Source organism: Oncorhynchus clarkii, chromosome 17 (genome assembly GCF_045791955.1).
Source record: "Oncorhynchus clarkii lewisi isolate Uvic-CL-2024 chromosome 17, UVic_Ocla_1.0, whole genome shotgun sequence".
Classification (NCBI taxonomy): domain Eukaryota; kingdom Metazoa; phylum Chordata; class Actinopteri; order Salmoniformes; family Salmonidae; genus Oncorhynchus; species Oncorhynchus clarkii.
Genome location: NC_092163.1, coordinates 52,011,707 through 52,038,199, shown reverse-complemented (window position 1 = coordinate 52,038,199; position 26,493 = coordinate 52,011,707). Strand labels below are relative to the sequence as shown.

Sequence of the window (26,493 nt, the reverse complement as noted above, 5' to 3'; positions counted from 1 at the left end):
TGCATTGATGACAGCTTTGCACACTCTTGGCTTTCTATCAACCAGCTTCACCTGGAATGCTTTTCCAGCCGTCATGAAGGAGTTCCGATATATGCCGAGCATTTGTTGGCTGCTTTTCTTTCACTCTGCAGCTTCACTCATCCCAAACCATCTGAATTGGGTTGAGGTCGGGTGATTGTGGTGCCCAGGTCATCTGATGCAGCACTCCATCACTCTCCTTCTTGGTCAAATAGCCCTTACACAGCCTGGAGGTTATTTTCATGTTTCATGTGTTATCGCTATTCAGCTAAAGTATGACCCCACCTGGAATTTGAACTCACATCTTCTGGATGTGAGGTACACTGACCTTTCTGCTGTGCCACAAAGTATGTATACGCATTCAATACATCTCTGCACTTACATTGATTTATTTCCTCAATAAGAGTGTTTTCTGTCTAGCTGTACAATGTTGGTGGTGCATATTTGTCTGCTTTAATGTTACACCTGAATCCCTATGATAAATAATACTTTTTCTTGAGTGTATTTTTTATCAAAGCTGGGATGTACTTTGAAGTCCAAAAGTGTAGGAATAAAGGTGAAATCAGTAATAGACATGGTGGGATAGCAGGATGATCGGAATGCAGTGTTCCAAGCATTTGTGAGTTCAAATCCCAGGTAAGGACATGTTAAATAGTTATTACTGTAAACATATTCAAAGTGTGTCAAATATGTAAAAAAATAAATTAAAAAAGCACTGTGTGTGTATCATAACAACTATATTTGATTGCAAGGCATCACCTGGGAAATTTCATGTGAAAATGTGTAATTCACTTGTGAAAGGTTATGCGATCACATGTGAAACTTCATGTGAAATATCATCATCACATGAGAAGTTTTCGAAAAACATTGTTTTAGATGATTTCACCTGTGCAAAACATGTGGAAATGTCACATGTGAAAAGTGTTTTTTTCCATAACGGTCCCCCATACAGCGATCTGGAACAGACATACTCATCCCCCATACAGCGATCTGGAACAGACATACTCATCCCCCATACAGCGATCTGGAACAGACATACTCATCCCCCATACAGCGATCTAGGACAGACATACTCATCCCGCATACAGCGATCTAGGACAGACATACTCATCCCCCATACAGCGATCTGGAACAGACATACTCATCCCGCATACAGCGATCTAGGACAGACATACTCATCCCGCATACAGCGATCTAGGACAGACATACTCATCCCCCATACAGCGATCTGGAACAGACATACTCATCCCCCATACAGCGATCTAGGACAGACATACTCATCCCCCATACAGCGATCTGGAACAGACATACTCATCCCCCATACAGCGATCTGGAACAGACATACTCATCCCCCATACAGCGATCTAGGACAGACATACTCATCCCGCATACAGCGATCTAGGACAGACATACTCATCCCGCATACAGCGATCTAGGACAGACATACTCATCCCCCATACAGCGATCTGGAACAGACATACTCATCCCCCATACAGCGATCTAGGACAGACATACTCATCCCCCATACAGCGATCTGGAACAGACATACTCATCCCCATACAGCGATCTGGAACAGACATACTCATCCCGCATACAGCGATCTAGGACAGACATACTCATCCCCCATACAGCGATCTGGAACAGACATACTCATCCCGCATACAGTGATCTAGGACAGACATACTCATCCCCCATACAGCGATCTAGGACAGACATACTCATCCCGCATACAGCGATCTGGAACAGACATACTCATCCCGCATACAGCGATCTGGAACAGACATACTCATCCCGCATACAGCGATCTGGAACAGACATACTCATCCCGCATACAGTGATCTAGGACAGACATACTCATCCCGCATACAGCGATCTGGAACAGACATACTCATCCCGCATACAGCGATCTAGGACAGACATACTCATCCCCCATACAGCGATCTAGGACAGACATACTCATCCCCCATACAGCGATCTGGAACAGACATACTCATCCCGCATACAGTGATCTAGGACAGACATACTCATCCCCCATACAGCGATCTAGGACAGACATACTCATCCCGCATACAGCGATCTGGAACAGACATACTCATCCCGCATACAGCGATCTGGAACAGACATACTCATCCCGCATACAGCGATCTGGAACAGACATACTCATCCCGCATACAGCGATCTGGAACAGACATACTCATCCCGCATACAGCGATCTAGGACAGACATACTCATCCCCCATACAGCGATCTGGAACAGACATACTCATCCCCCATACAGCGATCTAGGACAGACATACTCATCCCCCATACAGCGATCTAGGACAGACATACTCATCCCGCATACAGCGATCTGGAACAGACATACTCATCCCGCATACAGCGATCTAGGACAGACATACTCATCCCCCATACAGCGATCTGGAACAGACATACTCATCCCCCATACAGCGATCTGGAAAAGACATACTCATCCCCCATACAGCGATCTAGGACAGACATACTCATCCTGCATACAGCGATCTGGAACAGACATACTCATCCCCCATACAGCGATCTAGGACAGACATACTCATCCCCCATACAGCGATCTAGGACAGACATACTCATCCCCCATACAGCGATCTGGAACAGACATACTCATCCCCCATACAGCGATCTGGAACAGACATACTCATCCCCCATACAGCGATCTAGGACAGACATACTCATCCCGCATACAGCGATCTGGAACAGACATACTCATCCCCCATACAGCGATCTAGGACAGACATACTCATCCCCCATACAGCGATCTGGAACAGACATACTCATCCCCCATACAGCGATCTGGAACAGACATACTCATCCCCCATACAGCGATCTAGGACAGACATACTCATCCCCCATACAGCGATCTGGAACAGACATACTCATCCCCCATACAGCGATCTGGAACAGACATACTCATCCCGCATACAGCGATCTAGGACAGACATACTCACAGCGCTGCCAATATTGAGAAAGGCTTAAAAAAAAGTCACGGTATAAAAAACTGTAGAATTCAATAGGGAAGTGGAGGCAGACTTGACTAAGCACTGTTGTAAAGCTAAGAGTTGAAGAACTTGGAGTTAAAAGAGGGCAATTCATTATTATCACCAATTGGCATAAATGTTTTATGATGCCTATACAATGGATCAATGTCACACAGGAGTCAGGAGATGACCAATAATCAGTGAAACCAAAAGAGGACATGGACCCGTGTATTCTGGGTTGCCGCAAAGACTTCTGCATCCGCAGTGCAGTGCAGTATAGTGCGTGCGTGTGTGTGTGCGTGCGTGTGTGTGTATGGTCGACGTCACTTCGCTACAGTCTGCGGAGAAGCCTGAGAGCAAGCGAGCAGTAGCTTACTTCCTCGATCGACGGAATCACAGACGAGAAACTGAAGGGAAGACAAGAACAAGAAAACTCACGAAACAAGAAATAATCCACACGTTTGCAAGACGAGGTAAGTCAACGGAAAATGACTTTCGGTCATTCGGCCAATTGAGGAAATATATTTTTGTAACTTTTTTCGGTTTTGTTGTGTTTTGCAACCTAGTTTGAGAAGTTTTTCAGGGTTGATTATTGAATGCTTAAATAGCCTTTATACTTTTTACTAGTAGTTGCACTTGCGTGAATAGCGTACTAGTATTTCGAGTACTAGCCTACAACTGTAATGTTATCTGTTGTTTATGGCGGGCACTGACATGCGCCACATTCCAGATAAAAAAAATTGCACAGTAACCTACAGTTTCATGACGTGCAAGAGACGAATGAATCCTTCAAGAGAACGTTGGCCTTGACGAATACTTCAAATGTTTCTAAACTGTAAACGCCGGGGTCTTTTTATGAACAGACTGTCATATAAATCCAGACTTTTCTCAATTATGAGACATCAAGAAACTATTATTTTCTATTTGTAGAAAAGAGTGATGATACTGTACATAATAGCCTACCTTGCTTCCAAAGCGCTCTGGAGTTTCTCAAGATCACGACACGTTGAATTGACGTCTGTGCCCAGTGAGAAGGCATTGATGGAGAAACCGTTTTAAAGGCATCCACTTATCAACACTGTTCAATTCATTTCCCAATTACTTTACATTTCATGACCAATTCTGCATGTTTGTTGTTGGCTAATAACTGTTGAAATGAAAGGTACTTGACTGTGAAACTTTGGTCCCCCGGGGCCCTTTTGTATGCAGGTTTGCTTGCTAAGGGAATCCCCCTTTCATGTTGCATTGCATTGTGAGTCACCACTGGGCCCAATCACAATGCCTACTGGATTTGGTGAAGCACATTCACATCCAACTAACAGTGCAAAGATGAAACAAGAAGAAGACATGATCTCTGCACACCCAGCTGTTGACCAACTTGAACTGATCAGATGATGATGTTGAAGACACTGATCTCATTCTTCTCAAAAGGAAGTGTGTGTGTGTGTGTGTGTGTGTGTGTGTGTGTGTGCGTGTGTGTGTGTGTGTTCCGGTGCATGGAGTAAATTGACTCTTTAATATCTTATTCCGTTGTGTCTCACTATAAAGACTGGACTGATCATCGTGTTGCAGCCTCCATCACAGAGGGTGATCAGCTTTATCCATACGCTTCACTTTCATTGCCTGGAGTGTAGCCCATTGTGTGAGTGTGCGTGCGTGTTTATTTGCGCTGCTCAACAATCAGAAGATCATACCCCGACTGGAACATTGTTCAGCTCACTAGCTGCATGGCTTTGGCTGTGACTGCACTGGAGATGTTATGTCATAGATTAACAGGCTGAATAGTGGTCACTTTGAATGGCCCCATTAGAGTTTGAGTTATGAGTCTGTGTAAGAAGGCCTGTAGTCATTACCGCTCGCTCTCCGTTCATCCATCTCTCCCTCTCTCCCTTCATCTCGGTCTCTCTGTTAGATCATAAGTATTTGTTCTCGCCCGTTGGTTTGGTGACAGACTTCAACTTTATAGGATAAATTGCACTATAGATGGTAACACAAAAGGTGGACGGGGACATATATATATTTTTATCAGGTCAGATGAACACTCCAAACAGCCTACCAGACCGCTCTGAGGCGTCCGCATGGTCCTAAAGCACACCCTGGCTTCGTTTTGGATCACATTTTAATGATAAAACTGGGGGGGGGGGGGGACAAATGCAATTTCAGAATGTGGGTGGACAAATTGTACAGTACACTACTGGCCCAGTAGCCTTGAGTTACGAAGGAGGAGATTAGAGTCCAGGTCCTCTACAGTCTACTACAGGTCTTGTCTCCTGCAGGGTCTACTAGAAGTGGTCTGCTGTGAAAGAAATAACCATGACTGCCATAGATCGTATGAGCTTGTTCCAGGACTGCTGTCTCACTAGTGTGTGTGTGTGTGTCAGAGGGGTTTAAGCTTACACTTGTGTGACGGTCTCTCAGCTATAATAAGTGTTTGTCTCTGTGTATGGTGTGTGTGCTTGCATGTCTACTAGCATGAGTCTACCGTTGTTGCGTTGTTTGATCTCCACAGGGTGATGATGCAATGATGCTTCACTTCCCTGTCCAGATCTGTATTCTCTACATAAAAGTTTGGACTAACACACAGTTTCACACTCCGCCCACACATGCGCTCACGCACGCACGCACGCAAGCAAGCAGACACACTATTAGTGTTCGGTTTAAAGCTGGAATCCACATTAGGTGAAACAGCGCCAATGGTTGCCCAGGCGCATTTGTTACTGTTTTTGTTTTGTTTATGGAAGGAGGAAAGGAGCATCCAGCATATTGGTAAAACAAAAATGGAATATAAACTCTGTTTTACCACATGTGCAATGATGTCCAATGGGGAAGAACTGTCTTTGTTGTGATATCGCAAATGGACATGGCAGTTTCACTGCTAATGAGTCCAGCTTTAAGACCCACGTGATTTGATAGGATGTCTGATGCTTATTTATCACAGTTTCGTTGTGTGCTGTAATAGAATCCTCTACAGCCTTGTAAATACACCTGGCTACCCATGGCTGACTAGTAACTTACACGTTTCCAGTCTGCGCTAGTCATTTACCAAAAAGCTCTGCCACAGTTGGCCAGGCTAATGATGGCCAGTGTACTGTAGCACAGCTGTGTGATGTCATTGTCTGAGGTGCTGTCAGTCAGCTGTCTGTGAGTCAGAAGGGGATGATGTGTGAATGCATGACTGCATTGGGACAATATGCATATGTTTATTCAACACAGTTGCTGTGATTCACTAGATTGTCATACTATAAACAAACAAAGTGTTTGGAGAGGGAGGTGGACAGTGGACACAGGCGATGGGAGAGGAGGAAGAAAGAAAGCGATATGGAAAGGAGTATGAGCTCACAGCCAGGCTCATTGCTACCACATACAGAGAGAGAGAGAGAACCGGCTGGTGGACAAGATTATAGTGCTGAGCGATTAACCGAAATATCAGTTCTTTTTAGTTTTTTAAACAACTAATTGACCAACCTATTTGAATTCCATTTAGTTAGTTTTTTTAATGTGAGCTCAATGTGCACACTGCGCTGCACCTTTTCTGGAGATAAATTAGATCATGCCAGAACTGTGTGATATAGTAGTGAGTTGTAGTTTCCAACAGGCAATGTTTTACATAGTTTTGCGCAGAAAACATCAGAATTAACTACAATGACCATAATCCATTTTGCGTCTACTTGTACGGTCTGAGTTTATTTTACTCATGCTACGTAAGAGACAGAAGGATGTGCGATCAAGAGGATACATAGCAGAGCAGTTTACACACGCTCACCCATCACTCACATGCTACTGATGTACAGAGCAGTTTACACGCGCTCACCCATCACTCACATGCTACTGATGTACAGAGCAGTTTACACACGCTCACCCATCACTCACATGCTACTGATGTACAGAGCAGTTTACACACGCTCACCCATCACTCACATGCTACTGATGTACAGAGCAGTTTACACACGCTCGCCCATCACTCACATGCTACTGATGTACAGAGCAGTTTACACACGCTCACCCATCACTCACATGCTACTGATGTACAGAGCAGTTTACACACGCTCACCCATCACTCACATGCTACTGATGTACAGAGCAGTTTACACACGCTCACCCATCACTCACATGCTACTGATGTACAGAGCAGTTTACACACGCTCACCCATCACTCACATGCTACTGATGTACAGAGCAGTTTACACACGCTCACCCATCACTCACATGCTACTGATGTACAGAGCAGCTTACACACGCTCACCCATCACTTACATGCTACTGATGTACAGAGCAGTTTACACACGCTCACCCATCACTCACATGCTACTGATGTACAGAGCAGTTTCTTCGTGAGGTATCTCTACCTGAAAGTACATGATCTAAGTGATTGCTGGTAGGTTTTCAACAGTCATAAAAGTATGCTTTATTTACTTTGAAGAACTAATAAAATAGTGATTTTGTCAGACAGCATAGACAGCAGGTGTATAGAGATGAGATGATGACTTGGAATGAAATAATAAAGTCAGCAAATAAAACAAATGTAATATATACAACAACTGAAATATTTTATTAAAATAAAGTAATGTCAATAAGTGATGGTTAATAAGTGATAAGCAGTAATGGTAACTACCATCATGGGACTTTTATTCATTGTTTTATTCTGTGTTGTTGCAGCATTCAATCCACATAATGCATAGAGCATTTCATGTTTTAAAAAATGATCGGGCCTTCTGAGTGGCACAGCGGTCTAAGGCACTGCATCACAGTGCTAGAGGTGTCACTACAGACCTGGGTTTGATCCCAGGCTGTATCATAACTGGCCGTGATCGGGAGTCCTATAGGGCGGTGCACAATTGTCCCAGTGTCGTCCAGGTTAGGGGAGGGTTTGGCCGGGGAGGGGGGGCTTTACTTGGCTCATCGCGCTCTAGTGACTCCTTGTGGCAGGCCGGGCACTTGCAGGTTGACCTTGGTCGTCAGTTGAACGGTGTTTCCTTCCGATACATTGGTGCGGCTGGCACCAATCTCTGATAGCCTGGTAACACACACACACACACACACACACACACAGTTTATTATTGATCAACACCCGGAATCATCACAGCTCAAAGCTTGAACACATCGACTCCTGCTTTAATACATGCTGAATGTCATTCCTCTGTCTATCATTTTTCTGTCCTCTCTTACTTTTTCTCTTTTTTCTTTCCTTGTTTTTGCCATCATTTCTTTGTCTTCTGACATATTTTTGACGTGTATGGGTGGTGGTGTAAAGCTGGGGAACAGAAACACAGGAATGTTGTTGAGGAGCCCTCTTTAGACTTTGGACTTGTTGAGACTTGCTCCCTCCCAGGATGCAGGGAAATACCTTCAGTACCAGAGCTACAGTACACTCAGAGAGAATCACAGAGATCACACACACACATTCTTCAACACCTGCTACTATCATTTCACACCATACACACATTCTCACTGACAAAATTATAAATGAAGCTGTTCTTGACCGAAGTGCTTAAATGCCATGTTTTCTGTGTTCCTATTGTAGGCTATGTGTGTGTGTTGGTTTGGATTAGGGTTCTTCTAATGTGAGATTGAACCATCAGAGTTTAAGTTGAACCTAAGGTAAGGTTAAAGTCAAGTGGATGTGAGATATGTGAGAAGGGCGTTGACTCAGCTCCGTTTCTCATTAGTAGGTTTAGGCCTATGTCACAGAAAGAGTTTCTGTTTGTTAAGGTGACTCAGAATATCTTTATTTCTCATACACACCCATACTCTCCCTCGCTAACTAGACTCACTCACTCACTCACGCACGCACACTCACTGACACACGCACGCACACACACACTGTCCCACATACGCACTCACACACACACACAAATATACTCACTCACATAAATAGTGGCTGGTTGCACCACGGGTGGCTGGTTGCACCTTAATTGGGGAGGACAGGCTCATAGTGATGGCTGGAATGGAATTAATGGAATGGTATCAAACACATAAGAGTAAATACATAGTTTTACCTTCGCTAAGAACACAAAATCTACTTAAGATTTCCCATCCTAGATAAAGCAGATACATTTTCTTTCCATAGTTGAGTTAAATGAACTGTTATTCACTATTAACCATTTATAACTTGTTAACTGTTATAACATTACTGTAAAATGAATAGCTCTATGTGTTTGATGCCATTCCATTGACTCCATTCCAGACATTACTATGTGCCGTCCTCCCCTCACCAGCCTCCTGTAATATACACACATATGGATACATACAGAACCAGTCAAAAGTTTGGACACACCTACTCATTCAAGGGTCCTTTATTTTTGATTATTTTCTACATTGCAGAATAATAGTGAATAGATCAAACTGAAATATCACATATGGAATCATGTAGTAACCAAAAGAGTGTTCAACAAATCAAAATATATTTTATATTTGAGATTCTTCAAAGTAGCCACCCTTTTCCTTGATGACAGCTTTGCACACTCTTGGCATTCTCTCAACCAGCTTCACCTGGAATGCTTTTCCAACTGTCTTGAAGGAGTTCCCACATATCCTCAGCACTTGTTGGCTATTTTTCTTTCCCTCTGCGGTCCAACTCATCCCAAACCATCTCAATTGGGTTGAGGTCAGATGATTGTGGAGGCCAGGTCATATGATGCAGCACTCCATCACTCTACTTGGTCAAATAGCCCTTACACAGCCTGGAGGTGTGTTTTGGGTCATTGTCCTGTTGAAAAACATATGATAGTCCCACTAAGCACAAACCAGATGGGATGGCGTATCGCTGTAGAATGCTCTGATAGCCATGCTGGTTAAGTGTGCCTTGAATTCTAAATAAATCACTGACGGTGTCACCAGCAAAGCACCCCCAACCATCACACCTCCTCCCCCATGCTTCACAGTGGGAACCACACATGAGCTGATCATCCATTCACCTACTCTGTGTCTCACAGAGACACGATAGTTGGAACAAAAAATCTCCAATTTGGTCTCATCAGACCAAAGGACAGATCTCCACCGGTCTAATGTCCATTGCTCGTGTTTCTTGGCCCAAGCAAGTCTCTTCTTATTGATGGCCTTGAGTAGTGGTTTCTTTGCAGCAATTTGACCATGAAGGCCTGATTCACACAGTCTCCTTTGAACAGTTGATGTTGAGATGTGTCTGTTACTTGAACTCTGTGATGCATTTATTTGGGCTGCAATTTCTGAGGCTGGTAACTCTGATGACTTATCCTCTGCAGCAGAGGTAACTCTGGGTCTTCCTTTCCTGTGGTGGTCCTCATGAGAGACAGTTTCATCATAGCGCTTTGGTGGTTTTTGCAACTGCACTTGAAGAAACTTTCAAAGTTCTTGAAATTTTCCCGATTTTTTTGACCTTCATGTCTTAAAGTAATGATGGACTGTCATTTTCCTTTGCTTATTTTAGCTTGCCATCATATGGACTTGGTCTTTTATAACGACACAAGGCGAGACCCAGATGTAGACACAGGAGGCAGATGGTTTGAGCTCTGATACTTATTATAATCCAAGGAGTAGGCAAAAGGCAGGTCAGGACAGGCAAGAGTTCATAACCAGGTCAGAGTCCAAAACGATACAGGGCAGCAGGCAGGCTCGAGGTCAAGGGCAGGCAGAATGGTCAGGCAGGCGGGCTCAGAGCCAGGACAGGCAAGAGTTCATAACCAGGTCAGAGTCCAAAACGATACAGGGCAGCAGGCAGGCTCGAGGTCAAGGGCAGGCAGAATGGTCAGGCAGGCGGGCTCAGAGCCAGGACAGGCAAGAGTTCATAACCAGGTCAGAGTCCAAAACGGTACAGGGAGGCAGGCAGGCTCGAGGTCAAGGGCAGGCAGAATGGTCAGGCAGGTGGGCTCAGAGCCAGGACAGGCAAGAGTTCATAACCAGGTCAGAGTCCAAAACGATACAGGGCAGCAGGCAGGCTCGAGGTCAAGGGCAGGCAGAATGGTCAGGCAGGCGGGCTCAGAGCCAGGACAGGCAAGAGTTCATAACCAGGTCAGAGTCCAAAACGGTACAGGGAGGCAGGCAGGCTCGAGGTCAAGGGCAGGCAGAATGGTCAGGCAGGCGGGCTCAGAGCCAGGACAGGCAAGGGTCAGAACCATGAGGACGAGAAAAACAGGCTGCAATAAAACAGCTGGATTGACTTGAGCTAGGAGAAAAAACGCTGGTTCACTTGACAAACAAGACAAACTGGCACAGACAGACAGAAAACACAGGTATAAATATACAGGGAATAATGGGGAAGATGGGCGGCACCTGGGGGGGTGGAGACAAGCACAAGGACGGTTGAAACGGATCAGGTTGTGACACTTTTACCAAATAGGGCTATATTCTGTATACCACCCCTACCTTGTCAAAACACAATTGATTAGCTCAAACGCATTAAGAAGGAAAGAAATTCCACAAATTAACTTTTATCAAAGCACACCACATGAAGCTGGTTGAGAGAATGCCAAGAGTGTGCAAAGCTGTCATCAAGGCAAAGGGTGGCTACTTTGAAGAATCTCAAATATAAAATATATTTTGATTTCTTTAACACTTTTTTTGGTAACTACCTGATTCTATATGTGTTATTTCATAGTTTCGATGTCTTCACTATTATTCTACAATGTAGAAAATTGTAAAATAAAGAAAAACCCTCAAATTAGTAGGTGTGTCCAAACTTTTGACTCATGAAACAATGAATAAAACAATTATCCACATTAGTAGCATGTGACTGATGCTGGTGGATGTGTGTGTTTGCATGCGCGTGCGTGTGCGCATACCCCTCATAACAGATGGTGATGTTACTGAATCACGGCTGTCATGTGCGTATGAACAGGAGGCTGAGTGACGGACATGTCACTGCAAATATGTTGCCGTGGTTACATTCTGCTTGGCCATGTCTTTGAACAGGTGGCCCAGTGACACATCACCATGGCGCCCTTTTTGCGGATTGCCTTCAACTCCTACGACCTGGGTGTGCTGTCTCCGCTGGCCCCTTCTGATCCCCCCTTCTGTGCCATCAAGATGAAGGAGGCCCTCACCACCGGTGATAATCTGACTATTACTGTAGTTATTACTGTGTTATAGTAGGACTATTTTAGTCCCATTGTCCCATAGAATCACATTGTAACCTGTAACCAGTGTGGTACAGATGTGCACATTTTTTGATTGTTACACAAGAGTATGAAAAATCAGTCTCTTATCTTATCTTTTTAACCTTTATCTAACCTTTCTCTCTCCTTCCCCCTCTTTCCCTCTCTCCCTCCTTCTCTCCAGAGCGTGGTAAGACCCTGGTTCAGAGGAAGCCCACCATGTTCCCAGCCTGGAAGGCCAGCTTCGACGCCCACATCTACGAGGGGCGTGTCTTGCAGGTGCTGCTGATGAAGACTGCCGAGGAGCCATTGGCCGAGGTCACAGTGGGCGTGTCCGTCCTTGCCGAGCGCTGCAAAAAGGGCAACGGCCGTGCTGAATTTTGGGTAGGAGGTCTGCAGTCGGATTCTCTACCTTCCTGCCTGAATTATGTGTCTAATTTACAGATGATTGTTTGTGTTCAGGTGGACCTGCAGCCCTCAGGGAAGGTGATGATGGCAGTGCAGTTCTTCTTGGAGGGAGCAACTGATACAGGTGAGAGTCAGGAGACAAAGCCCACCTCTCTTCGTCTCATCCTCCACTTTTCCCTTCCTACCTGGCCTGTTTTGAATGCATCTTTTATGTGATGTTTGTCACACTGAAGCCTTCTGTCTGTTCCCTTGGTTCTCATCTGTTCTCTGCACTTACTTCTTGAATACAGACAGAGCAGACAGCACAGCACACACATTCTTGCAGTCATGTACAGGTCTTGTATATCAATCCCGGTTTTCTAAACATAGTTCTCTATTCTTGGCTTTCCTATATAAGGTTTTACCTGTTTTCTCATACTAACAGTGGACCAAGCACTCCAAATGTTGTCCCTACTGTTCCTAACGTTACATTCATGTTTCTAAATTGATGCGCTTCACTGACACTTCTCTCCCTGTCACCCATAGAGGGCAAGCTGCCCACGAAGGAGGAGGAAGGGGGGCCCACCATAAACCGCAGGCGAGGAGCCATCAAACAGGCCAAGATCCACGAGGTCAAATGTCACGAGTTCATCGCCACCTTCTTCAGACAGCCCACCTTCTGCTCCGTCTGCAGAGAGTTTGTCTGGTCAGTTATTCAGTCTGTCCAGCCATCTGGCTCTTTACTCCTAGCTCTATTATCTGTTAGCTTTTTGCTAACAGAAGTGATTCAATATTTACCCGTTTTAATATCGGTTCCATTCATCTAATTTAAGTGGCAACGTCTTGGTCGGTCTACTTCATGCTGAGAGACTGAGTGGGGAGATAATATTAGATAATGTCTTAGTAATCTCCTCCTATCTCAAATCAAATCAAATGTATTTATATGGCCCTTCGTACATCAGCTGATATCTCAAAGTACTGTACAGAAACCCAGCCTAAAACCCCAAACAGCAAGCAATGCAGGTGTCCTATCTATCTAACTTTAGACTTAGGGTTGGTGGCTAAGGAAGTGGGTCAGAAATCCTGCATTGTGTGGAAATACCAGCACAACATTTAGCAGTGTATTTGCAAAATCAGCACCGCTTACACTGCTAGTAATTTATTTTCAAGTGCTGTAGTGTGTTGTGTTCTACTAGAATAGGTGGTGTCTGTAGAGACGGTGACAGAGTCTCCGTTTGCTGCTGTATAAACAGTGCTCAACTGTCAGCTACAGTCACAACCACAATTATTGGCAACCTTGATAAAGATTAGCAAAAAAATACTGTACACTCTTAGAAAAAAAGGCTTCCAAAAGAGTTCTTGTCTCCATAGGAGAACCCTTTTTGGTTCCAAGTAGAAGCCTTTTGGGTTTCATATGGGACCCTATGTGGAAAGGGTTCTATGTAGAAACCAAAAGGGCACTTCAAAGGGTTCATTCTTTTACAGTAGGTTGTAGATAGCACCTTTTTTTTCTAAGAGTGTATAAAATCAACAGCATACAAATACTGAGCTATATTGTATGCTCAAACAAATACTAATACAACTGCTCTGAGAAAAAGATGGCTATCAAAATTATTGGCACCCCTGTTTTCAATACTTTGTGCACCCTCCCCTAGCAAAAATAGCGGCACTTAGCCTTGTTCTATAATGTTTTATGGGATTGAAGGGAGGGATGTTAGTCCATTCCTCCATACAGCATCTTTCCAGATCCTTGATATTCTTCGGTCTGTGCATATGGACTGCCCAACAAGGCCCCATGACCAGTGGAAGCAAAAAAGGCTCATGTGGAAGCAAAACAGCCCCATAACATCAATATACCATATTTTACAGTAGGCATGCGGTTATTTTCTGCATGTGCATCCTTCTTTCAAGGCCAAACCCACCACTGGTGTGTGTGGCCAAAGAGCTCTATTTGTGTCTCATCTGACCATAGCACCTGGTTCTAATCCAAGTGCCAATGTCGTTTACCAAACTCTAGGCGTTTACATTTGTTGGTTTCTCTCAATAAAGGCTTTTCTATGGCAACCCTTCCAAATAGTCTATTGGCATGGAGGTGGCGTCTAATTCTAGATTTGGAGACTTGGCAGCCCCAGGATGTGACCAAGTTCTGTAATTCTCCAACTGTTGCCATTGCTCTTTTCTTTGCCTCCCAAACCATCTTCCTCACTGTGCGTGGGGACGAGATACATGTGGGTCCACTTCCAGGCAAGTAATCCACTGTTTCAGTGGTTATAAACTTCTTCATTGTTTCCCTAATAGTGGTAAGCTGTATATTTGTTTGTTTTTTTCAGTCTGTTTTTTTTGTACACATTGCCTGATTTTATGAAAGTCAAAAACCATTTGTCTCTTTTCATTAGCGAGTTCTTTGCCTATCCCCATGGTGATGGATGACAAGTGGACCAACTTCTTTAACCCCAGTGAAACAGGAAGCCCTGAAAGGCCACAAACAGTTCCTTAAGCAGAAATTCACTTCAAACAAAGTTGAATGTTAATGCAGATTCAATTTTGTTCGATTTTATTCATAAGAATCGTTAGGGCTGCCAATAATTCTGCCAAGTATCTCTTTTTAGATTTTATTTTATGACTAAAAAAAGTTTTTTCTCCGAGCAATTGTATTAGTATGAAATAATATAATTTCCCCATATTTTTTGCATACAAAATAGCTCAGTATTTATGTTCTTTATTTTATACAGTCGTCTTTGCTCGTCTTTATCAAGGGTGCCAATCATTTTGGTCGTGACTGTACAGTATGTACTCCATTCTCACTTTATCTCCTTTCATCATCAGCACAACACCTAATCATTAGGTGATCATCATCTTCACTGGCCCTCCATAGTCTCTCACTCCTATACCTTTGTATTCTACAGGGGCCTCAACAAGCAAGGCTACAAGTGCAGACGTAAGTGTACAATAACATGGACAACCTACTGCTATACAAACCAATGCACACAACATCATAGATACACATTATAAACACTGTAGTTATGACCACTCCCACACTGCAGGGCAGACTATACAGCACTACCAGTGACTTTCATATCTGCCTGTATGAACGGTGCTCACCTGCCATCAATATACTCCATATCCCTTCTCTCCCAGAATGCAATGCAGCCATCCACAAGAAATGCATCGACAAGATCATTGGCAGGTGTACGGGCACGGCCGCCAACAGCCGGGAGACTGTGGTACGTTGGGACTACTTATTCATTCATTGATTAGGACATTTCCTTATTTACTTGTCCTGTGTCAGTCCAACGTGTAGTTTTCTCCCTCTCCCTGCAACCGTGAGTGTGAGTGTCATTCCAGTTTATCTAATCTGTTTAGTTAGGCTATTACATGTTATTCACTGATTATACAAAAAAAACTACACCTGCTCTTTCCATGACATAGACTGACCAGGTGAAAGCTATGATCCCTTATTGATGTCACTTGGTAAATCTATTTCAGTGTAGATGAAAGGGAGAAGACAGGTTAGATGGATTTTTAAGCCTTGAGACAGTTGAGACATGGATTGCGTATGTGTGCCATTCAGAGAGTGAATGGGAAAAAATAAAGAAATGTAAGCCCCTTTGAATGGGGTATGGTTGTAATCAAATTTTAATCAATCAAATGTATTTATGAAGCCCTTTTTACATCAGCCAATGTCACAAAGTGCTGTACAGAAACCCAGCTTAAACCCCAAGCAGCAGCAATGCAGGTGTAGAAGCACGGTGGCTAGGAAAAACTCCCTAGAAAGTCAGGAATCTAGGAAGAAACCTAGAGAGGAACCAAGCTCTGAGGGCTGGCCAATCCTCTTGTGGCTGTGCCGGGTGGAGATTATAGCAGAACATGGCCAAGATGTTAATATGTTCATAGATGACCAGCAGGGTCAGATAATAATAATCACAGTGGTTGTAGAGGGTGCAACAGGTCAGCACCTCAGTGGTAAATATCAGTTGGCTTTTCATAGCCGATCATTCAGAGTTAGAGACAGCAGGTGCGGTAGAGAGAGAGAGTCCAAATCAGCAGGTCCGGGACAAGGTAGCACGTCTGGTGAACAGGTCAGGGTTCCATAGCCGCAGGCAGAACAGTTGAAACTGGAGCAGCAGCATGACCAGGTGGACTGGGGACAGCAAGGAGTTATCATGTCATGAGGCATGGTCCTAGGGCTCAGGTTCTCAGAGAGAGAGAATTAGAGGGAGCATACTTAAATTTACACAGGACACCGGATAAGACATGAGAAATACTCAAGATATAACAGACTAATCCTAGCCCCCCGACACATACACTATTGCAGCATAAATACTGGAGGCTGAGACAGGAGGGGTCGGTGCCAGGTGCACAGGTTTGTGTCAAGAACTGCAACGCGGCTGGGGTTTTCATGCTCAACATTTTCCTGTGTGTTTCAAGAATGGTCCACCACCCAGAGGACATCCAGCCAACATCCCTTTGGAATGCTTTCGACACCATGAGGGTGTACAGAGGGCAAAAGGGGGGATACAACTCAATATTAGGGAGGTGTTCCTAATGTTTGGTATACTCAGTGTATATGACTATGATCAGTTACTGTGTCTTGTAAAAGACTCACGTATGGCCTCGTGTCAATTGAGAAGTCAGTAGTTCTCAATGATCTCCTCAGGGACCCCCAGTCGTTCCAGAGTTAGCACACCTGATTCAATTTGTTAATAAACACAATAATAAAATCTATGGATTTTTTACAATATGATATGGCTATTACACCAAAATAAATAAATAAACTCTCTGGTTCTACAAATAATCTTTGAGATTGAGAAAGGTTCTTTGTAGAACCATTCTCCATAAAAAAAGGGTTCTATATAACCCCAAAAAGGGTTGTAACCATAGCGGGGTTTCCTAAACTCGGTCCTGGGCCCCCCCCTTGGTGCACTTTTAGTTTTTTGCCCTCGCATTACACAGCTGATTCAAATAATCAAAGCTTGATGATTAGTTAATTATTTGAATCAGCTGTGTAGTGCACAGTCAAAAACAAAAATGTGCACCAAGGGGGGGCCCAGGACCGAGTTTAGGAAACTCTGTTTTATAGAACATTAGGAAAGGGTTCTTTATAGCTCTATACAGATTATATTTAGAAACTTAAACATGGTTCTTTATAGAACCTTCAACAAAAGGTTCCATATAGCACCAAAATGTGTTCTGCTATGGTTACAGCCAAATAACCCTTATTTGTAACTATATAGAACCATTTGTTTTTAGTGTGTAGCTGTGATGCCATTAGCTGTCGAAGTGTCATAGGGTCAGAGTCCAAACTAGCAGGCATCAATCAGACCTGCAACCAATCGGATGAGGTCCCCTCACATTCCAGTCAATATTAATCAATAGAGTGGACAAAAGAGCACAGATAACTGAGCTTAGTTACATTCAAAAGTGAGGGATTCTGCATTCACTCACACCTGAGGAGTGGTGAGAAGGGGCATGTTCTGAGTGAGAGAGGGGCTTAAATAAGGCCATCTGTAGACTAGAGATAGAGCAGGAGAGGAGACCAAGAGAAAGTGTGTCTGTCAGTCTGTGGCCTTCTAAGGAACCCCACGGACACTACTACAGGAAGCATCACACCACGGGATGCAAAACAAAAGGAGAGGGGGAGAGAGCATGGCAGGAGAGAGAGAGACAGAGAGAGAGAGAGGAAGAGAAATGGGGATGATGAGACAGGTGCGCAGGGCCATGAGGTACCCTCGCAGGCGGGTGTTTTGCCCCCAGTTGGTACCGATGGATCTGGGTGTTGATGAGTTGTGTGTGTGTCCATCACAGTTCCAGAAGGAGCGCTTTAAGATCGACATGCCACACCGCTTCAAGAACCACAACTACATGAGTCCCACCTTCTGTGACCACTGTGGCAGTCTGCTGTGGGGCCTGGTCAAACAGGGCCTCAAGTGTGAAGGTAGGGAGCTGTGTGTGTGCTGTGTTTGTTGTGTTTGTGTTGTCATTGTATTTACCTATACAGTATACTGTAACTCTTTCTATTCTCTTGTAGATTGTGCCATGAATGTGCATCATAAGTGTCAGGATAAAGTGGCCAACCTTTGTGGAATCAACCAGAAACTACTAGCTGAAGCGCTTACTCAAGTCAGCCAGGTAAGTGAGAGAGTTTGTTGTGTGTATGTGCAAGCGTGCAGGCATGTGGTCTGTGTGTTCCGTGTATGTGGACGTACGTTCTTGCAAGCAATTGCAGCAAAAGCAGTCATCTCGCTGTGATGTTCTCAGATGGATTTAGAGCTCTCAACATGTAAAAATACAAAATCATTTTGTGGAATTGAACAAGATCACTTTCTCTTGGTTACAGACAGCCAAAATCAATGTGTGCTTAAAGCTGAAGTTGCAATGAGTCAGCTGGCATTTGAATGGCGTCTCTGCGTTGCTCAGAGGACGATGGACAGAAAATGCGCTGTCGTCAGTTATATGAAATGGTGCCAATTTTGTACTGTCACTAAGTATGATCATATTTATTTTACAGTTATAAGACAGGTGAAATATTATAGTAAGTCAATTAGAATTAGATTGTTAGTATATTTAGAAATCATTTCAATTATTTCAATCATTTAAAGCCCTATTCCCGTACTTTTTTTCAAAAGGAAAAAAAGTCATACATGATTTTTCATATTTTCATATTTTTATCATGTTTGTACTGTGTAACTGAGCTTGTGTCCTCAAAAGTGACTGCACATCACCGATGTATACATTTTTTTACCAGAAAGGTGAGATTTGAATCTTTCTGGCAGTATAAGAATTGTTTGTATTTATTATCAATCCCCGTTAGCTGCTGCCAAGGCAGTAGCTACTCTTCCTGGGGTCCAGCAACATTGGGGCAGTTATACATTTTAAAAACATTACAATACATTCATAACAGATTTCACAACATATTAAGTGTGTGCCCTCAGGCCTCTACTCTACTACCACTTATCTATAACACTAAATCTATGTGTAAGTGTGTGTTTATTGCGTATGTTATCGTTTGTATGCATGTGTCTATCTTTGTGTTGCTTCAGAGTCCCCGCTGTTCCATAAGGTGCACTTTTATCTGTTTTTTTATCTGATTTTACTGCTCGCATCAGTTACTTGATGTGGAATAGAGCTCCATGTAGTCATGGCTCTATGTAGTACTGTGCGCCTCCCATAGTCTGTTCTGGGCTTGGGGACTGTGAAGAGACCTCTTGTGGCATTTCTTGTGGGTTATGCATGGGTGTCCGAGCTGTGTGCCAGTAGTTTAAACAGATAGCTTGGTGCATTCAACATATCAATAGCACTCACAAATACAAGTAGTAAGGAAGTCATTCTCTCCTCCACTTTGAGCCAGGAGAGATTGACATGCATATTATTAATGTTAGCTCTTTGTGTACATCCAAAGGCCAGCCATGCTGCCCTGTTCTGAGCCAAATGCAATTAACCTAAAGTCACTCTTTGTTGCACCTGACCACACGACTGAGCAGTAGTCCAAGTGTGACAAAACTAGGGCCTGTAGGACCTGCCTTGGTGATAGTGCTGTTAAGAAGGCAGAGCAGCACTTTATTATGGACAGACTTATCCCCATCTTAGCTACTGTTGTATCAATATGTTTTGACCATGATAGTTTACAATCCAGGGTTACTCCAAGCAGGTTAGTCACCTCAACTTGCTCAATTTCCACATTATTCATTACAAGATTTAGTTGAGGTTTAGGGTTTAGTGAATGATTTGTCCCAAATACAATGCCTTTAGTTAGTACAGATTGAAAAAAGTAACGGGCCTAGACAGCTGCCCTGGGGAATTCCTGATTCCCCTGGATTATGTTGGAGAGGCTTCCATTAAAGAACACCCTCTGTGTTCAGTTAGACAGGTAACTCTTTATCCACAATATAGCAGGGGGTGTAAAGCCATAACATATACGTTATGGCTTCCTTAGTCCGGCTTAATTTACTCTTGAGAGTTGAAATAGTAGAATGCACAAGGTGCAATTTCGAAATTGGTTAGCGCATCATCAGTTCCTCTTGTCATGTTAGTCATTGCATACCATAAGAGAGCTATTACTTGTCAGAAATGTCCAGATCAAGTTTGGTACAGCAAATTGGCCAGTGTTACCTAGTGTTGATTTTTCAGTGTAACATTTCTAGTGTTGATTCAGGAGTTGTTGTCTAGTGGACGGGTGGGGTGTTGGGGTTGAGATTTGGGTTAGTGGGGTTGGGGTTGGTGGTGATGGCCCTTTCCCTGCCAGTGTAGGAAGTGGCCCCTTTTCCAGCACAGGTTGCAGCGGCGTGTTGAGATACAGTCTGAGGTGGGATGGATGTCTTTACAGATGATGGCTGTGCAGGTTGCGGCCAGATGGCCCAGTTGGCCACAGTTCCTGCATAGTTTGGGCATGCTGTAGTAGTGGACAGAGCACCTGTTGTTCCCAAGTGTGATGGTTCTGGGGAGGTGTTGGACTCCGCCCACTCCATTTGATCCGGTCTTAACTGGACCAGCCATTTTCGTGCCCCAGTCCAGACATTGTTACCTTTCCTTCAAATCAAATCAAATGTATTTATATAGCCCTTCGTACATCAGCTGATATCTCAACGTGCTGTACAGAAACCCAGCCTAAAACTCCAAACAGCAAGCAATGCAGGTGTAGAAGCACGGTGGCTAGGAAAAACTCCCTAGAAAGGCCAAAACCTAGGAAGAAACCTAGAGAGAAACCAGGCTATGAGGGGTAGGCCAGTCCTCTTCTGGCTGTGCCGGGTGGAGATTATAACAGAACATGGCCAAGATGTTCAAATGTTCATAAATGACCAGCATGGTCAAATAATAATAATCACAGGCAGAACAGTTGAAACTGGAGCAGGTGGACTGGGGACAGCAAGGAGTCATCATGCCAGGTAGTCCTGAGGCATGGTCATAGGGCTCAGGTTCTCAGAGAGAGAGAAAGAAAGAGAGAATTAGAGAGAGCATACTTAAATTCACACAGGACACCGGATAAGACAGGAGAAGTACTCCAGATATAACAAACTGACCCTAGCCCTCCGACACAAACTACTGCAGCATAAATACTGGAGGCTGAGACAGGAGGGGTCAGGAGACACTGTGGCCCCATCCGATGATACCCCCGGACAGGGCCAAACAGGAAGGATATAACCCCACCCACTTTGCCAAAGCACAGAGCCCCCACACCACTAGAGGGATATCTTCAACCACCAACTTACCATCCTGAGACACGGCCGAGTATAGCCCACAAAGATCTTCGCCACGGCACAACCCAAGGGGGGGCGCCAACCCAGACAGGAAGATCACATCAGTGACTCAACCCACTCAAGTGGGTTGAGTCACTCAACTTCATCCATCCAACTTCAACCCACTCAACTTCATCCATAAGCCCTTCAGGTGTCGGGTGGACTGGGGCGTCAGGTCGGGCCGCGGTCAAGCCACTGTTACCTTTCCTTCTTCCACAGTCCTTCCGGGGTGTTGAGTGATCATGGACTAGGGGAACAGCACCAGCTGCGGTAAAGCCACTGCCAAATCAAATACAAGCGAGACAGATAGAAAAAGATGGTAGAGAGAGGGATACAACCCCTGGACATCCCCACCACACAGGGATGGGCATAATAAAGAGAAACCAGAGCTGTAACTAGTTACATTTTAGGTCCATTTATTTGGTTATTTCAAAATTCATTACATGTTAAAATGTCAAATCAAATTCCAAATAATAAACAATTCAAACAACAATCTGAGGAGCAAGCAGCCATGGAAGGTTGCCCGAGACCCAGAGGTCAATTGTCACTCCCCTGTGGTCCGCTCGCTCCTGGTGAAGGTCTGGTGTTTGGTCCCTCCTCGTCTGGTGCTGGGACTGGCCAATTGGTTCTGGATTGGTGCTGGGACTGGTGCTGGATCTGCAGAGGGGAGGAATGACAACCTGAGGAGCAAGCAGGCACACAAGGGAGCCCTAGATCCAGGGGTCAGTGATGGCATTCGCCTGTTGTCCGATCGCTCTGGGTGAAGGTCTGATGTTTAGCCCCCCCCTCCTCCCTCTTGTGGTGGTGGCTGGTTCCTGGTTGTGGGCTGGTGCCGGTTCTGTGAGCGCGTTAGTGGGAGGTAGGGGTAGAGAGACATGAAGAGAGAGAGAAGTAGAGATTGTGTCCATCGGCCTTTTGGCTGGCTTGGAAAATGTACCGTTTCCATCAGACTTCACTCGCGTAGAAAAGTTGGATGGAAACATAGTTAGTGTTGATTTAAGACTGAAGACTTTGCTGTGTCAGTGGTGAAAAGGAAAGTGTTTTTATTTGCTTCTCCCTCTCATCACCCTTTTGTAAACATTTTCTCTCTCCATCTGTCGCCTGTATGTTTTTCAGAAATCCTCCTCTCGGCGCTCAGACCCAACCCTACCTGACCCAGATATAGGGGTCTATGAGGAAGTCATTAGGAACTCCATTGGTGGTCTGGATGGTCAGTGTGTGTTTGATTTTATGAACATATTTGATGATGATGTGTGATGTTAAATTCACTGAAATCAAGTTGGTGTAAATTGTTTGAAGACAAATAAGTTTTTATATATACCCTTACAGAAAAAACACGATTTAACATGTGAAAACGTGTTTTTGGAACACTCCACATGATCACTTGTGAAATTTGTGTGTTTTTTCCATAAGGGGTAATGTTAATTATAATAATGATGATGATAATGATGATTGGGATGATGACTTTATAATGACCTGTGTGGGTTCCCCAGATGGCCCCTCCTATGCCAGGCTGTGGGAGGGCTCAAGCCCTCACCCCGCATCTCGCCTTACCCACCTGACACGCATCAACGTAGACAACTTTGTTTTTCACAAGGTCCTGGGCAAGGGCAGCTTTGGCAAGGTAAGCCTGGTACAGCAGACAGTCAGGATCCTAGAGCAGCACAGTTCACATACTGGACACCAGTAGACACAACAGACTTTATGGGACGATATTACCACCAAAATAATATTTAAATCAGGTTCACCCCTCTTCTTTTGTTTTCTCTTGTCTTCTTCTCTTCTTTCCTTTATTCTGTTATTTTCCTCTCATTTTATTCCCCTTACTGTCCCCCACCCTTCTCTCCCCAGGTCCTGCTGGCAGAGTTGAAAGGTCAGGGGGAGTGGTTTGCGGTGAAGGCTCTGAAGAAAGATGTGGTTCTGATGGATGATGATGTGGAGTGTACCATGGTGGAGAAGAGAGTCCTGGCCCTGGCCTGGGACAACCCCTTCCTCACACACCTCTACTCCACCTTCCAGTCCAAGGTACGGACTCTAGCCCTACACACACTCCTTGGTCCTCTTACTGTGTGTCAATCTGGCTATTACAGCAACATATAGCAATGTGATGTGCTGAAGAGAAGCAAAACCACAAAAGAAAGATTAGCCGTTGTTTTTTTCTGATTAGCATTAGCAAAAGATAAGTGTCTACAAAAGCTGTCTCCAATAAGAAGTGATATAAACGCATAACAAACTCGCTTTCATAGCTTATTACACTACTACTGTACTGGGGACTATACATTATGTGTTATGATGCCTGACGTTGAGCGTGTTGTCAACAGGAACACTTGTTCTTTGTCATGGAGTATCTGAATGGAGGAGACCTGATGTTCCATATTCAGGAGAAGGGACGCTTTGACCTCTACAGGGCAACGTGAGTTTCACCTGTCAGAAACACTGATAGTGTATAGATTCAGATAGTTTGAGTGAGGTCAAACACAGAGGAGGTACAGAGTCTCGTGAATGTTGAGCTCTTCTGAGTGTGTATCTGAAACTGGATGTTAAACTAACTGGTGCTCAGTTTGGGATTATGGAGATGTTCAGTCCTCGGGAGCCTGTATAGCCTCTGTGCTCAGGACAGGTGAGATGAGGAGGCATTCACTTCGACACGGTTGATCCAGCATGGGCTAGACAGTTTCAGAGAGAGAGAGAGATATTCACCCTCTCGCTGTATTAATCATTAACCAATTGTGCGTGTGTTTGTTTGCACACCACACAAGCTGGCATCGCAGAATGGAGTCTTGGTTTGGTTTCTTGGACAGATTGGTAAACTGCTGAGTTTCCAATGAGTTTCACTATCTCAGAACATAATGAACCTGTATTCACTGACTGACCCTAACCTCTTAACCCAGTGGCACAGACACAGTGGGCCATGACTAAATCACACTTAAGACATTACAGTAAATACACACTGTTTCTTAAAAAGAGTTGCCTCTTCACCATTTGGCATGTATTGTGCTGTTCCCTCAGACACAGTGTGTGCGTGTGTGTGCGCGCGTGCGTGTCTACATGCATACAGTGCCTTGCGAAAGTATTCGGCCCACTTGAACTTTGCGACCTTATGCCACATTTCAGGCTTCAAACATAAAGATATAAAACTGTATTTTTTTGTGAAGAATCAACAACAAGTGGGACACAATCATGAAGTGGAATGACATTTATTGGATATTTCAAACTTTTTTAACAAATCAATAACTGAAAAATTGGGCGTGCAAAATTATTCAGCCCCTTTACTTTCAGTGCAGCAAACTCTCTCCAGAAGTTCAGTGAGGATCTCTGAATGATCCAATGTTGACCTAAATGACTAATGATGATAAATACAATCCACCTGTGTGTAATCAAGTCTCCGTATAAATGCACCTGCACTGTGATAGTCTCAGAGGTCCGTTAAAAGCGCAGAGAGCATCATGAAGAACAAGGAACACACCAGGCAGGTCCGAGATACTGTTGTGAAGAAGTTTAAAGCCGTATTTGGATACAAAAAGATTTCCCAAGCTTTAAACATCCCAAGGAGCACTGTGCAAGCGATAATATTGAAATGGAAGGAGTATCAGACCACTGCAAATCTACCAAGACCTGGCCGTCCCTCTAAACTTTCAGCTCATACAAGGAGAAGACTGATCAGAGATGCAGCCAAGAGGCCCATGATCACTCTGGATGAACTGCAGAGATATACAGCTGAGGTGGGAGACTCTGTCCATAGGACAACAATCAGTCGTATATTGCACAAATCTGGCCTTTATGGAAGAGTGGCAAGAAGAAAGCCATTTCTTAAAGATATCCATAAAAAGTGTTGTTTAAAGTTTGCCACAAGCCACCTGGGAGACACACCAAACATGTGGAAGAAGGTGCTCTGGTCAGATAAAACCAAAATTGAACTTTTTGGCAACAATGCAAAACGTTATGTTTGGTTTAAAAGCAACACAGCTGAACACACCATCCCCACTGTCAAACATGGTGGTGGCAGCATCATGGTTTGGGCCTGCTTTTCTTCAGCAGGGACAGGGAAGATGGTTAAAATTGATGGGAAGATGGATGGAGCCAAATACAGGACCATTCTGGAAGAAAACCTGATGGAGTCTGCAAAAGACCTGAGACTGGGACGGAGATTTGTCTTCCAACAAGACAATGATCCAAAACATAAAGCAAAATCTACAATGGAATGGTTCAAAAATAAACATATCCAGGTGTTAGAATGGCCAAGTCAAAGTCCAGACCTGAAATCAATCGAGAATCTGTGGAAAGAACTGAAAACTGCTGTTCACAAATGCTCTCCATCCAACCTCACTGAGCTCGAGCTGTTTTGCAAGGAGGAATGGGAAAAAATGTCAGTCTCTCGATGTGCAAAACTGATAGAGACATACCCCAAGCGACTTACAGCTGTAATCGCAGCAAAAGGTGGCGCTACAAAGTATTAACTTTGCACGCCCAATTTTTCAGTTTTTGATTTGTTAAAAAAGTTTGAAATATCCAATAAATGTCGTTCCACTTCATGATTGTGTCCCACTTGTTGTTGATTCTTCACAAAAAAATACAGTTTTATATCTTTATGCTTGAAGCCTGAAATGTGGCAAAAGGTCGCAAAGTTCAAGGGGGCCGAATACTTTCGCAAGGCACTGTATGTATCACTGGCCACTTCAATAAATGGATCACTAGTCACTTTATACAATGCACTCTAAATAATGCCACTTTAATAATGTTTACATATCTTACATGACTCATATCACATGTAAACTCA

The 26,493-nt window shown here is 44.0% G+C and overlaps 1 protein-coding gene across 1 annotated transcript in view; it reads left to right on the top strand.

The window, feature by feature from the left end:
* Positions 1-3,347: 3,347 nt before the first annotated feature.
* Positions 3,348-26,493, top strand: part of LOC139371066 (protein kinase C, delta a) — a 28,521-nt gene continuing 5,375 nt past the window's right edge. The window contains exons 1-13 of the mRNA XM_071111115.1: positions 3,348-3,501; positions 11,915-12,050; positions 12,281-12,480; positions 12,559-12,628; positions 13,030-13,189; positions 15,390-15,421; positions 15,622-15,707; positions 18,289-18,418; positions 18,512-18,612; positions 22,833-22,926; positions 23,210-23,340; positions 23,568-23,741; positions 24,038-24,129. Coding sequence (XP_070967216.1) covers positions 11,936-12,050; positions 12,281-12,480; positions 12,559-12,628; positions 13,030-13,189; positions 15,390-15,421; positions 15,622-15,707; positions 18,289-18,418; positions 18,512-18,612; positions 22,833-22,926; positions 23,210-23,340; positions 23,568-23,741; positions 24,038-24,129 — 1,385 coding nt within the window. The 5' untranslated portion in view covers positions 3,348-3,501; positions 11,915-11,935. The remainder of the gene's footprint in view (positions 3,502-11,914; positions 12,051-12,280; positions 12,481-12,558; positions 12,629-13,029; positions 13,190-15,389; positions 15,422-15,621; positions 15,708-18,288; positions 18,419-18,511; positions 18,613-22,832; positions 22,927-23,209; positions 23,341-23,567; positions 23,742-24,037; positions 24,130-26,493) is intronic.